The 15,468-nt window shown below is 38.5% G+C and overlaps 1 protein-coding gene and 1 long non-coding RNA gene across 7 annotated transcripts in view; one reads left to right on the top strand and one right to left on the bottom strand.

The window, feature by feature from the left end:
* Window positions 1-15,468, top strand: part of TOMM70 (translocase of outer mitochondrial membrane 70) — a 60,818-nt gene that overhangs the window by 17,074 nt on the left and 28,276 nt on the right. For all 6 annotated transcript variants that reach the window (XR_004989050.2, XR_004989052.2, XR_004989051.2 and 3 more), the window contains exons 2-5: window positions 1,787-1,960; window positions 5,303-5,429; window positions 7,942-8,051; window positions 12,212-12,360. Coding sequence is in view for 3 of the 6 variants with exons in the window: in XM_036444232.1 (XP_036300125.1) it covers window positions 1,787-1,960; window positions 5,303-5,429; window positions 7,942-8,051; window positions 12,212-12,360 (560 nt within the window). In the remaining 3 variants the exon portion in view is untranslated. The remainder of the gene's footprint in view (window positions 1-1,786; window positions 1,961-5,302; window positions 5,430-7,941; window positions 8,052-12,211; window positions 12,361-15,468) is intronic.
* LOC118722584 lies at window positions 4,977-13,641 on the bottom strand. Its single transcript, XR_004989053.2, has 3 exons — window positions 13,631-13,641; window positions 9,883-9,890; window positions 4,977-5,136 (listed from the first exon to the last, which is right to left on the bottom strand). It is a non-coding gene; the product is annotated as an uncharacterized LOC118722584 (long non-coding RNA).

The following is a 15,468-nucleotide window of genomic DNA, read 5'->3' as shown; positions in this document are numbered from 1 at the left end:
TAAAAAAAATACGTAAACCTGTTGATTTAGCAGTCTTATTACTGAGATTTAGAGGCCCGGTGCATGCATGATCAGGGCCTGGGAGGCCTCCAGGGTGTGTCAGGCCCGTCTCTTTCAGTCCCCATTGGCCAAACCCCAGCAGCAAGCTAAGCTGCCAGTAGGAGTGTCTGTCCCCTGGTGGCAGTGCACATCATAGCAACTGTTTGACTGTCTGCCCCCTGGTGGTCAGTGCATGTCATAGTGAGCAGTTGAGCAGCCTTAGCATATCATTAGCACATTACGCTTTAATTGGTTGACCAGCCAACTGGACACTTAGCATATTAAGCTTTTATTACACAGGACTAGGGGCCCGATGCACAAAATCCATGCACTGGTAGGGGGTTCCCTCTGCCCAGCCTGCCCCCTCTCACAGACTGGGAGCCCTCAGGGGATGTCCTACTGATGGCTTAGGCCTCCTCCACCCCCCTTCACTCCCCCCACGCCCCCATCCCGGTGGGGAGCAGACCTAAGCCGCAGTCTGTCCTCTCTCTGTGGGAGGTGATCAGGCTGATCAGGGGAAGGCACCAGCCCCATCAACTCACTACTGCCAGCCACTGCAGCCACCAAGGTATTTTCATCAACATAGATTCCAGTCCCTTCACCATGAAAAAATGACAACTTTCTTTAGGCATTTTTAAGATGTGTCTTTCATAAGATATGACTCTTTTTTCTTTTTTCTTTTTTTTAATCCTCACTTGAGGATATGTTTCCATTGATTTTTAGAGAATGTGGAAGAGAGAAGGAAAGACAGAGAAATATCAATGTGAAAGGGACACTTCAATTGGTTGCCTCCTGCATGAGCTCTGATCTTGGCCCTGGCTAGGGAGGAGCCTGTAATCTAGGTACATGTCCTTGATCAGAATCAAACCCAGACCCTGTGGTTGGCAGGGCAAGGCTCTATCCACTGAGCCAAACCGGCTAGGGCAGGATATGACACTTCTTAGCTCCTCAAGCAGCAGACCTTCATTTTTTCCTCCAAGAGCGTACAAGAGCTTAGTGAATGAGCAGTCAGAAAAGTGTTTACGCTCAAACTGGTTTGGCTCAGTGGATAGAGCATCGGCCTGCCGACTAAAGGGTCCCAGGTTTGATTCTTGTTAAGGGCATGTACCTTAGTTGGGGGCACATCATCAGTGGGGAATGTGTAGGAGGCAGGTGATTGTTTCTCTCTCATCGATGTTTCCTACTGCCTATCCCTCTCCTCTGTAAAAAATAAATAAAATATATATTTTTAAAAAGAACAGGTGTTTTCCCTGTGGACCCCCTGTGTTGTGTTCACTGGGCTAGGGCCATGTCCCCAGGCTAGCAGCCAGCCCCTCATTGTGGGCACCAGCCTGGGGGGCGTGCGGACCTGGGCCACCATTAGGCACCGATGCACGCGTGCCATATCGCTATGTTTCTGCCCCATCCCTAGCCGCCTGGTGCCTATGCGTAGGCCTACAGGCTAGGAACGGCCTGGGTCCCGGGAAGAGCCTGCATATGCTAATTAGCTATCATCTTTGTTGGGTTCATTTGCATACTCTGGCTTGTGGGCATGGTGGAGGCATGGTCAATTTGCATGTTTCTCTTTTATTAGTGTAGATTATCCCAGGAAGATAATTATATGAAGTGACTTGCACCATTCAGGTAAAGGACCATTCTGAACACCTTCCTGTTTTTTTTTTTCTGTCAGTGTATCATTTAGGTACTGTGATCTGAATCTATTCCTGACTATTGATAAGTATTTAATAATTGTTTCCTCTCATTTTAGAACTCTCTTGATAGAGCCCAAGCAGCCAAGAACAAAGGCAACAAATACTTTAAAGCAGGGAAATATGAACAAGCTATTCATTGCTATACAGAGGCCATCAGTCTGTGCCCTACAGAGAAGAATGTTGACCTTTCCACATTTTATCAAAACAGAGCTGCTGCCTTTGAACAGTTGGTAGGTATCCTAGGTTGTTTTTTCTGTTATTTTTGTTTCTTTATTTTTATTATGTGCCAGATAATACTACTTAAATAAATCTAATAACTTTTTTGAAATCTTAAAGGATTTTTGTTTTGTTTTTATATCCTTTAATTATGTAAGTTTTTTAAGAACAAATTTTAGTTTTGCTTGTTAAAAATGTAATCCAAAGTTATATATAACCCATTTTATAAAATTAGACAATACAAAAAGCTAAAGTTTCTGGTGACACTATTCTCCTCAACAGTGTGAGGTTTTTTCTTAAACTCTTTGTCTCAGTATATGTAGTAACAAAAGTGAGGGTTGTGGGCAGGGGAGGCCCTGGCTGGGAAGGTCAATTAGTTAGAACATCATCCTGATACACCAAGGTTGTGGGTTCAATCCCTGGTCAGGGTACATATAAGTCAGTCAATGAATGCATAAATAAGTAGAATAGCAAATCAATGTTTCTCTCAAATCAGTAAATTAAAAAGTAAAAATAAAAAAGAACAAAGATGAGTTCCTATTACGTATATTGTTTGCAACATATTTTTTCAGTTGCCACTATATCTTGTACAGCTTTTCATAACATATAGATCTGTTTCATTTTTTTTTAAGGCTATATGTAGTAGCTGTTGTATGATTTTATAGTGGAAAACATCTCGCTATTGAACATTTGGATAAATTTTTATGCATACTTTTGGGAAATAAAATTCTAGAAATTAATATATAAAAAGATAGCATCAATATTTATTTTCAACAATAACGTGAGCATGCTTGATTTCCAGTATTCTTACTGACTGATGATCACTCTTTCAATTTAATATGATTTTATTGATTTCAGAGAGGCAGAGAGAGAAACATCTATGAGGAGAGAGACTATGAGGAGAGAGATCATCAAGTGGCTGCCTCCTACATGTCCCCTATTGGAGGAGATCAAGCCAGAAAACCAGGCATGTGCACTGACTGGAGATCAAACTGTGACCTTTTGGTTCATATATCAATACTCAATCACTGAGCCACACTGGCTAGGCTGGTTATCAGTTTTAATAATATTTGCCACTTCTATAGAAGAAAAATACTGTCTCATTACTTTAATCTGCAGTTTGTGAAATGATGCTGAAGTTGACTATCCTTTTCTATGCTTATTGAGCATTTGTATTCTCTGCGTTTATTTGTTCAACCAAATTTAATTGACTGTATGGAATGTTACTATGGCAGGAGCTGGTTCTATATAAAAGCAAACAGTTATGCATAGACTTTATAGCTAAACAACGAACTACTAAATGATATCTTGTAAATGCTTTGAAAAACGCATGATTCTATAATCGAGGAATGATTGAAGATGGTATTGGTGCATATAAAAGTAGGGAAAGAGAGTATTACAAATAGTGGAAATGCTATGTGTAATTTGAGGCAGGAAAGAGTCTGGTGTGATTAATGAAGTATAAAGGATCCTGGAATATAGAGGGATGAAATTGGGAGAAATAGCAGAGGCCAGATCAAGCAAAGCCTTGTAGTGGTGAGGAATTTGGATTTGATGCTGAGTATAGGGAAATATTTAAGGGTTTTAAGTAGAGCAGGAATATCATCTGTTGCTTTTGCCATTCTGTAAAGACTATATTGGAGGGAGGCAAGAATGGAGGCAGGGAGACCAACTAAGGATGTTGTAGTAGCTTAGATGAGCCATGAAGGAAAGCTGAAACCCAACAGCATTGGATGTGAAGGGTGAAGAGAAGCAGGAATTTTAATAACAGTGGGTTGGGAAAGGCATGAGACAGCTAAGTACACAGTTGACTTGAGAAGTGTCTATTTTAGGAGAGTGGTTTGAGCTAAAGCAATATACTTGGGAATCATCTAATTTTAGGTGTTATATAATTCCAGGACAATAGAAGTGATCACCTAGGAAGAGAGATGAGGCCTTGAATATTCCAGCATGCAGAAATCAGATAGAGAGCAAGAATTTAGTGAAGGAAATTATGAAGGAACAGCCAGTGAGGTAGGTGAAATCAGATAGAGAGGCAACTCTTTGGAGTTTGGCAGTAAAGAGGAGCTGAAGAATGGTGTAAAAGCTACAGGATTTATAGAATCAATGGAGGGTTTTTAAAAGATGCTCATAGGAATGATTCAGTAGAGGCGTCAGATTGATGGAGAGAGAGAATGGCTAACAGAGTGGAGTCCCTAAAGTGGAGAGAGTACAGATCCATAAGTGGAGGGTTGGCCTTTGATAAAGAACGGTGCTTCCTCATTTCTAACAGGCAGGAAGAAGAAGATGATATGGGCACATAGATGCAGGTAGGTTTGTAGATTTGGTGGTAGAAAGTTGGCCTAAGTATGTCCTTTGCCTAGTATTTTTACTAATCAGTTTGCTTACCTTTTTAAAAAAATATTATTATTGTTTAAAGTATTACATGTCTCCCTTTTCCTTGTTGATACCCCCATCCACTCCCACCCGGTGGCCAAACCCCTACCACCTCAGTGTCTGTGTCCATTGGTTATGCTAATATGCATGCATACAAGTCCTTTGGTTGCTCTCTAACACCCCCACCCCTACCCCTTGTCTCCGGATCTATTTTTGTTCCTCAGTTTATGTAGATCATTATATCCCACAAATGAGTTAGATCTTGTGATATTTATCATGTGGAATTAAATGAATATTATGATTCGGATTTAATACACTATACATGGCTTATTTCGCATAGCATAATGCTCTCTAGTTCCATCCATGCTGTTGCAAATGGTGAAAGTTCCTTTTTTACAGCAGTTTAGTATTCCATTGTGTAGATGTATTACAATTTTTAATCCATTAATCTACTGAGGGCCACTTAGGCTGTTTCCAAATCTTAGCTATTGTAAATTGAGCTGCTATGAACATAGGGGTGCATATATCCTTTCTGATTAATGTATTTGGTTTCTTGGGATATATTCCTTGAAGTAGGATTCCTGGGTCAAATGGGAGTTCCATTTTTAGTTTTGCAGTCTGCATTCCCACCAGCAGTGCAAGAGAGTTCCTTATTCTCCGCATCCTCTCCAGCACTTGTCATTTGTTGATTTGTTGATTATATCCATTCTGACAGGTGTGAGATGGTACCTCATTGTCATTTTGATTTGCATCTCTCAGAGGATTAGTGACTTTGAGCATGTTTTCATACGTCTCTCTCGGCCTTCTGTGTGTCCTTGCTTATCTTTATTACAGATATTTATATGAACTATATTCTTCATATGTATTGAAAATTCTTTTTTCTATTGTCAGACTCTTAACATCAGCCTGTTAAGTTTGGAAAACTGATTTCTGTCAAACAGTGCTTTGGTGTGACTTTTAAAAAATACTTTCAATTACAGCAAAAATGGAAAGAGGTGGCACAAGATTGTACAAAGGCTGTTGAACTTAATCCCAAATATGTGAAAGCTCTCTTTAGACGTGCAAAAGCCCACGAGAAGCTAGACAATAAGAAAGAATGTTTAGAAGGTGAGGATATTTTTGTGTTTCCATATGAAAATTAATGGTTTTTGTATTCATTGGTAAAATTTATATGAAACTCTGCCTGTCAGTATAAAAATCAATTTTATTTAGAAGTTCAACTCTTTCCAAATTGAGACTTTGTTTTCTGGTTTAAATTGTACTAGCTGATACTTGAGGACAGTCTCTGTTCAATTATGGAATTAAATAAATATTATGATTCGGATTTAATACACTATACATTTTAAAATTGACAACCAGTGAGCATCAGTGTAATTCCATGAGTAAAAAATCAGGAAAGAGGTTTTAGTAAGTGATAGTTTTTCTAAGATTCTACATGTTTTCAGTTAATATCCTACATCTAAAATAATTTTAAAATGACTCATTAAAAACATTTTTTTTATCCTCTGTATTTTTCAAACATTATTTTATACCCAGTTAGAAATGACATAGCATGAAGTGAAAGTGCCATTCTTAGTAAATACTGTAAATACTCTGGTATCAAAATTTCAATTATAGTATAGACCACTTTTTTGTTTGTTTGTATAATACATTTCTGCTGTTTTATTTTATTTTTTTTAATATGTTTTTTATTGATTTCAGAGAGGAAGAAAGAGGGAGAGAGAGAGAGCATCCATGATGAGAGAGAATCATGGCTCAGCTGCCTCCTGCAAGTTCCCCACTGGGGTTCAAGCCCACAGCCCGAGCGTGTGCACTTTGACCTGAATTGAACCTGGGACCTTTTAGTTCGCAGGCCGATGCTCTATCCACTGAGCCAAACCAGCCAGGGCTAGACCACTGGGTTTTAAAGTACATTCTTCTGGGTGACGTGGAGCTAAATCAAAGTGTAATTCTACCATCTAAAATTGTTTTCCATTGCACATTTAAATCTTACACAATTAAAACCATAAACACTCAGAAGATTTAGCCATAATTATTATTTGTTTAAAAAAATATATATAGCCGAGACCGGTTTGGCTCAATGGATAGAGCGTTGGCTTGGGGACTGAAGGGTCCCGGGTTCGATTCTGGTCAAGGGCATGTACCTTGGTTGCGGGCATATCCCCAGTAGGGGGTGTGCAAGAGGCAGCTGATCGATGACTCTCTCTCATCGATGTTTCTAACTCTATCTCTCTCCCTTCCTCTCTGTACAAAATCAATAAAATATATTTAAAAAAAAAAATATATATATATATATATATATTATTGATTTCAGAGAGAGGAAGAAGAGGGGGAGGGAGAGAATCATCCAATTGGCTGATTTCCTGCACACCCCCTACTGGGAACTGAGCCTGAAACCTAGACGTGTGCCTTGACTGTGTATTGAACCATTGCCTCCTGGTTCATGGGTTGACACTCAACCACTGAGCCACACCTGCTGGGCTAGCCACAATTATCATTTTTTAAAATTTATTTTAATTGATTTTTAGAGAAGAAGGGAGAGGGAGAAAGAGAGATAGAAATATCAATGACGAAATCATTGATCATCTGCCTCTTGCACATCCCCTACTGGGGATTGAGCTGGCAGCCCAGGCATATGCCCTTAGCCAGAATTGAATCTGGGACTCTTCAGTCCACAGGCTGAAGCTCTATCCACCAAGCCAGACCGGCTAGGGCCATAATTATTTTTAAAAGCATTATTATTCAAAAGAAAAGTGCCATTTTATTTATTGAAAACCTAAATTACCAAGTGAGTGGTTTACAGAACATTTAGAAAAATTTGATGTTTTATGTTGTCATAACTTTGGTGGTAGATGGAAGTGTGTTGCTTTGGATAGAGAATTTTGAGTTTTGAATGGAATCTTGAAGTTATTTATAGATACTTTATTAAGAGGAGGTTAAATGGATTTTAATATGGAAAATGGGATTAGAAAAACATTGATACTGGCATAACCAGGCTTTTGGGAGCATAACAGCAGAAAGACTTCTTGGAGAAGGAAGGATTTGTAATTGTAAGAAGCTGAGTTCAGAAAACAGGAACAGCCATTGTTTTAGTACTTTTAAAGTTGAGAGATTAAGGAATCACTGATCTTTTAAATTCCAAACTAGTGTATCTTAGAACTATGGCATGACCACATAAAAATGGTATTTTGAAGTATATTTCATTGAGAACCCTGGCAAGATGGCTCTATAATAAGAAATAACTCTGAGGCCTATAAAAAGACCAGATATTAATTTGGCCTATAGTTACTGGCCCTAAGAGAATGCTCCTGAGTTCCTTGTTTTATTTTCTATGTAAAATGTTAGTGCAGGAGAAACAAAAAATCACGCACTACAGTCTCTTTCACTTCCCAGGTGAAGAAAGTGAATCTCATAGAAGTGGAGTGACTTTCTGAGCTTTGAGTTTGGTCATAGAACATATAAAATAAAGTGTAGGAATCACTTTATTGGAAGTGAAATTGATAGCTACATAAAGCCATGAATTTAGTTTGGCTTTCTGTGGTAAGACTGTGCCCATTTGATGCTGCTAGTCATCTTCACAATAATTTCATAATTATTCTTGTTTTTCTATTATTTCTAGATGTTACTGCTGTGTGTATATTAGAAGGGTTCCAAAATCAACAAAGCATGCTGTTAGCTGATAAAGTTCTTAAACTTCTTGGAAAAGAGAAAGCCAAAGAAAAATACAAGGTAAATTAATCTGAGTTGGTTAATAGAGGGTGAGTATACATTTTGAGTGGTCATTTCTAATATATTGTTTAAACTTGGGCTTGATGGTAATGATAACTGGATTAGATCTGGACTATATTTATTTTTCCTTTTAATTTGAGTTTTTGTTACTTATCTTTTTTTTAAATAAGAATGTAGGCTGTGTCCAATATTGTACCTGGAGAACATTAAAAGGAATTGTTAAATGGCCCATAGGCCAAATCCCATCTGCCATTTGTTTTTATAAGTAAGTAGTAGCCCGCCCATAGCATGATATTGCCAGCAGTAGGCCGCCTGCCACTTCTGGGGGAGCCGCGCCACTTTCACGGGAGCCAGCACCAATTCCGCATGAGGTAGGAAGGAGCTGTGCTGCTTCCGTGGGAGGCAGGCCCACCGTCTCCTCTCCAGACCTGTGCTTGGCCATGGAGGCTGCAGGCTGGCCCCTCTGTCCCTGTTCGTGTGTGCTCCAGTTCTGGGGGCCGGCCCGTCCCTTCTCCCCCTGCATCCGTCTCCACTCCGGGCCTTACCTGCGCACACAACCTCCTCCTGTCTGGTCGTGACCCATTATGGCTCCTGGCCTAATTTGCATACTTCCTCTTTGTATATATAGATATTTTATTTGGAACTCAGGTGCTCACACACTATTTTTGGTTGCTATTAAGCTACCACAGTAGAGTCGAGTAGTTGTGACAGGGGCTCTCACGAATATTGATGAAAGTTCCATGGTGGGCATTTTAGAAGGGTCAGTACAGAGACTGGTCCTTGCCCTTAAGCAATTAGTTTGGTGAGGGAAACCACCATGATAGGTATAAGGCATCATATGGTGAAGTGCCAGGGAAGGTATGAGTAGAGTACTGTGGGAGTACCACAGTCATCACCAAATATCCCTAGAGATTTTCTGCTAAATGTCAGTAATTTAACAATTGTTCCTTTTTTTTTTTTTTTTTTTTAAATAATAACTTGTTTGGTTTTATTTAAAAAATTTCAATTTAACAAGCTATGTATATTTTTAACTTACCATTTTCAAATATTAGCTGAGTTAAAACACGGTCCTTCATGGCAGGACTTTCATGTGCTCAGATGAGTTATGAATCCCTAAGAGAAATATAGATGTAGCGGTTCTCAGTTTTTTTAAACTAATGATCCTTTGTCTCTCACTGAGCACTTCATAGAACTGGTGTTCCTTAAAACACTGTAAAATATAAATGGAATCTTAAGGGAACCTGTTTGTTTGTTTTTTTTTTTGTTTGTTTGTTTTTTTTTAATGTTTAATGTTTACTTACATAACACTGATGCACAAAAATTCGTGCAAGAGTAGGCCTTCTTTTCCCCGGCTGCTGGCACTGGCTTCCCCACCGCACCAGGACCCGGGCTGGCTTCCTTCCAGCCCCAGCTTCGTCAGGAAGGACATACGAAATAACTTCCAGAAGGACATCTGGATTAATTAGCATATTACCCTTTTATTATTATAGATTATTGTTAAGGAATTGTACTGATTGAATTGAAGGGTCGTAAGAAAATGCAAGTTAACCGATATTTATATAGACTCCATATCATTTTTTAGGAGTTTGGAGCATGCAGGAGGTAGCCAATCAATGATTCTCTTCATTGATATTTCTATCTTTCCCTTTCCATCTCTGAAATCAATAATAAAAATATATTCTCAAAATAATCTACCAAAATAACAATAATATTTGATATACAATTTTAAATACTATATTTTCACTTAAAAAATTTTTGATTGAATTTTGTATATAAAGGATCCAATATATATTATGAGAGCCCTTTGGCTGTTACTTCTTCTTCTCTCTACCTTTAAAACTTTATCATCTAAGTTGTACTATAAGAAAAAACAAAATGCTACTATAATTATGTGATTGTGAGTGAGTTTCCCATGCCAAAAAGCAATAACTTAACAGGAAATATGATCTCATTCTGGCTTTCAATTGGCACTTAACTCTAATGGAGATATTCAGATGCAGTACAGAGGACAGATGAAGGCCCATGGGATGTAGACTTTACATGTCAACGCGTTTGTAAGACATGGTCTTCAGTGGTGAACTGAGATGCTAGTCTCCTAGGACAGGGACCAGAAGGATATCATTTTAACTCAGCAGTTATTTGTCCCCTGGATTCCAGATTTTACCTTCTTTTACTTTTAGTGAATGGTGTATATATATATTAGGTGTGCCAGTTAATAATGTGGATTTTTTTCAATAGATGGAATTATCCATATATTGATACATATGATTTTATATGTATGCTATTTTGTTGTATTGACAATAAGCTTCAAAACTTCATTTGTCAAATTTGCTGAAGGTGTTAACATCATAGGTATCTTTATGCTTAAAAATGTTGAATTTCGTGCCATAAAAAAGAGCATTTGAAGGAGTTTTAATTCGTTACTTTATTTTGAAGAAAAGTACTACTGAAAAGTTAACGTATACTTCTGGAAGCTTATGGTGGCCATGCTCCATCTCAGGATACTTGAGAATGCTGGTTTCAATGCTTTAAAAGTGATAATTTCAATGTGAAAGACAAAGAACTTCCAGGTTAACCGAAAAAGTTTGAAGATCAACAATTATAAGCATTTATTGGATGAAGATGCTTGTCAAATTCAAAAACAATTTGCAGAAAGATTAAATGTTGCTCAGCAAATAATTTCCGATTGTTTACAAACAATGGGAAAGATTTTAAAAGAAAATGGGTGCCATATCAACGATTGAAAGACAAGTGGAAAACTGAAAAGTCATCAGTAAAATGTTCCTTCAATGGCATGAAAGAAAGTTTTGTTTTTTTTGCATTGAATTGTGACTGGCGATGAAAAGTGGATATATTTTGAGAATCCCAAATGCACAAAATCATGGGTTGATCCAGGTTAACCATCCACATTGACTGCAAGGCCAAATCGCTTAAAAAAGAAGACAATTCTCTGAGTTTGGCGGGATCAGGAAGGTGTGATGTATTATGAGCTTCTAAAACCAGATACCGACAATAAGAAATCAATTTGAACCACATTTTCATTGTAAAATGACCAGAATGTGACAGAAGACACAGCAAAGTAATTTTCCTTCGTGATGATGCACCATCACACACTTCAAAAATAGTTAAAGACACATTAAAAGATCTTGCCTGAGGTATATTAACCCCCCTGCCATATTCATCAGACCTTGCTCCTTCAGATTACCATTTGTTCCAATCGATGGCACAAATACTTTCTGAGCAGCACTTCAAAACGTACAAAGAAGTGGAAAATTGGGCCTCTGAATGATTTGCTTCAAAACAAGAAAAGTTCTTTGGGATATCCACAAATTACCTGAAAGATGGAGAAATGTGTAGCTAATGACGGACATTACTTTGAATAAAGCACTTTTGATGTGTCTCTTTAAAATTGTCATGCTTGCGAAACTGGTTTGGCTCTGGATAGACCATTGGCCTGTGGACTGAAAGGTGCCAGGTTCGATTCTGGTCAAGGACATGTACCTTGGTTGCAGGCACATCTCCAGTAGGCGGTGTGCAGGAGGCAGCTGATCGATGTTTCTCTCTCATCGATGTTTCTAACTCTCTATCGCGCTCTCCCTTCCTCTCTGTAAAAATCAATAAAATATATTTAAAAAATTAAAACTAAATTAAAAAATAAAATTATCATGTTTACTTGATTACAAAATCCACATTAACTGGTACACCTAGTGTGTGTGTATTTCAGAGAGGAAGGAAGAAGGGAGAGGGAGATAGAAACAACAATGATGAGAGAGAATCATTGATAGGCTGCCTCCTGCATGCCCTTCACTCGTGATCAAGCCTACAACTGGGGCATATGCCCTGAATTGAACCACCTCCTGATTCATAGGTCGGTGTTCAAACACAGAGCCATGCTGGCTTGGCTAATGAATGGTTCTAAGATTTCTTAACATTTTACATCTTTGAAGAGGGGAAATGTTCTCACTTAAAACCTGCTTTGAACAGCTAGGGCTGACAGCTTTACCATTTCTGCTGTCCTATATAGTATGGAACCTAATATTCCTCAGTTATTTAAAAAAGAGATTCCAATTCTTATGTCATTCTCAGTGTTGTATAAATGTATCTGCTTTTTTGGTTTGTGTTTTCTCATTTTGATGTATTTAATTATGATTGAATTTCAGAATCGCGAACCTCTGATGCCATCTCCACAGTTTATCAAATCTTACTTCAGTTCTTTCACGGATGATATAATTTCTCAGCCCATGCTTAAAGGAGAGAAGTCTGATGAAGATAAAGACAAGGAAGGGGAGGTTTTAGAAGTGAAAGAAAAGTAAGTGTGTTAAGTATAGTATCTGCTTATTTTGGGGGAGATATTTTATATATGTATATATCTACACTAATAAAAGAGAAACCATTGACCATGCAAATCGACCATACATCTGCTACACCCACCAGCCAATCAGGAATGAGTATGCAAATTAACCCTACCAAGATGGCTGTAGCCACAGAGCAAGCAGGAGGCTTGAGTTTCCCCGGCAGTGGAGGAAACCAGGCTTCCCACCCGTTCTGGCCTCCACTCAAGGCTACAAAGTTTAAATTATAGAAGATAAATAAATCCCAGATACCAGATCCTCCACTTGGGTTGCTGGAAGGGCGTGGCCAGTCTGCAAACCACCACAGGCCCCTCACCCAGGCTGCCTCACGCTCCAAGGGAACTTCCACCCTGATCCAGGAAACCCTTCAGGGCAAACCAGCCAGCCCCCACTCGTTCACCAGGCCTCTATCCTATCTAATACAAGAGTAATATGCAAATTGACTGTCACTCCAACACACAAGATGACCAGGCCTTCAAGGGTGGGCAGTTAGGGGCAATCAGGCTGGCAGGGGAGCAGTTAGGCATCAATCAGGACGGCAAGGGAATGGTTAGAGGCTGATCAGGTTTGCAGGCAAGTGATCAGTTAGGAGCCAGCAGTCCTGGATTGTTTGAAGGGTCCCAGATTGGAGAGGGTGCAGGCTGGGCTGGGACACACACACCCCTTGCATGAATTTTGTGAACTGGGCCTCTAATCTGTAATATGTTTCAATGATTTCAGAGACAGGAAGGGAAAGAGAGACATTAATGATGAGAGGGAATCATTAATTGGCTTCCTCTTGCACTTCTCCTGCTGAATCTTAGATGAATCAAGCCCCATACAGAACTGTGATCTGGTTCATGGGTTGACTCAACTACTTAGTCACATTGCTGGGCTGGGCTGGGGGGGATTTTTGTTGTTTTTGTTTTGTAAAAATATATTTTTACCGATTTCAGAGAAGAAGGGAAAGCGGGAGAGAGATGGAAACATCAAAGATGAGAGAGAATCATTAATCAACTGCCTTCTCTGCACACCCACACTGGAGAATCAGGCCCAAAACCTGGGAATTGACCTTGACCAGACTCAAACCTGGGATCCTTCGGTCCACAGGCTCACACTCTGTCCACTGAGCCAAATCAGCTAGGGCTTAGTTTTGGTTTTTTTATGTGCCTAAATGGGGTTCTCACTCATCTAGAAAAAAATAAATAAATATCCTGATAGCATTGTTATAATAAAAATACTTCTCACATGTGTCTATTACACCCTGAGAGTTTTTCTCCGGTGATTTAAGGTTTTACTAGCAGGAGTTTGCCCCGCTTTTAGGGTCCTAGTGATATTCACAAGAGGATTCCCAGTGAGTGAGGTGATCAACTATTCAAATAGGGACATTAATTTGAAAATTATTATGTAATTGAATATTCAAACGTTTTAGTGTTGGGAAGTTTATAATTTATAAACTGAGATGCTTAGGAGTTCCCAAAAATGACTTTCTTCAAGCTTTTTTTCTGCTTGCTTGGGAAAATGCCTTTTTCTAGGCTTCTTGACTTTGCTCTTTTGGAGAGCAGTATAGGATGCCATGTTTACAACTGGAGGTCAGTGGTACAGTCTAGTACATAAGCCATCTAGCCTGCTTGTCCATTTGTCTTTATCAGTACTTATGTTTTGATGTTAAGACTACCTTTCCTCTCCAGGAAAAGGTACACTATTATTACCAAAATAACATTTCTAAATGAATTTGGAAGAAAAGGAAGTATTTTTGTAGAAAAGCATAGTTTTCCACCTATAACATATTAGAACGTTTAAGGAAACAGATTGCTCTTTTATTCTTTAATTTTAAATGTCTCTTAACCAGCTTTTCATTTTATTTGAATTCATTGGAGTTACTGGTTAATAAAATAATAAAAATTTCTGATGTACAATCCTAGATACATCCTCTATATTGTATTGTATGTTCACCACCCAAGTCAAGTCTCATTCCTTCACCATTTAGCCCCTTTCACCCCCTTCGACTCCTCTTTCCCTCTGGTAATTACTATACTGTTAGTCTATGTCTATGATTTAATTAGTTTTTGCTTAACCCCTTTACCTTTTTCACCTGGCCTCCTAACCCCATTCCCTTCTAACATTGTCAGCCTGTTGTTTGTGTTTTTTGAGTCTGTTTCTGTTTTGTTTATTTTATTCATTAGATGCCATATGTAAGTGAAATCATATGGCACTGTCTTTCTCTGACTGGCTTATTTCACTTTAGCATAATTCTCTCTGGGTCCAGGATAGAGATTGTTTTTCATTTCTGTCTCTCAAATTTTCCAGCATTGTTGGCCAGTTTTTAAGGAGGAAGATACTATGCATAATGATACTAAGATGTTCAAATTTTAGTTGATACTTAGTCTTTTCAGAAGATAGTTGTTGGGAAGTAAATGTTTAAAATTATGCCAATAATTTCCTCTTCTGGTTAGGAAAAAGGTCATTGTCCGAGCAAAACTACAATGATGTTAATACCATTATTCTAAAAGATATATTGAGAGGTGGCAGCTACCTGTCACCAAAACACTAGCTGGAATCGGGCCTAAGTTTTTGAATTCCATTTTACTCTGAACTGTAGCTTCATCATTTTTTAACTGGGGCTGGTAATATTTATCTTTGAGGGTAGTTATGAAGTTTAAAGATTATATTTGTAAGCATACACTTAGATTCTCAATAAGTTAGGAACCATTATTATTTCCATACTGATTTAATAATTATATTTTCTTAGCCTGGTTACGTGAGGAACAAAACTAAAAAATATGTATTTTTATTGATTTCAGAGAGGAAAGGAGAGGAAGAGAGATAGAAACATTGATGTTGAGAGAGAATAATTGATTGGCTGTGTTCTGCATGCCCAACACTGGGGATCGAGCCCGCAACACAGGCATGTTCCCTGACTGCGAATCAAACCGTAACCTGGTTCATAGGTCAGTGCTCAACCACTGAGCCACACCAGCCAGGCTTGACCAACAACTCAAGTCATTTGTCAGTTTTTTTTTTAATTAAAAATATATAACAAGTGGAATGAGAAAATGTACTTCCATTTATAATACCTTATGTTT

The sequence above is a fragment of the Pipistrellus kuhlii genome, unplaced genomic scaffold, assembly GCF_014108245.1.
Source record: "Pipistrellus kuhlii isolate mPipKuh1 unplaced genomic scaffold, mPipKuh1.p scaffold_m20_p_2, whole genome shotgun sequence".
Taxonomy (NCBI): domain Eukaryota; kingdom Metazoa; phylum Chordata; class Mammalia; order Chiroptera; family Vespertilionidae; genus Pipistrellus; species Pipistrellus kuhlii.
This window is presented reverse-complemented; position numbering and strand designations above follow the sequence as displayed.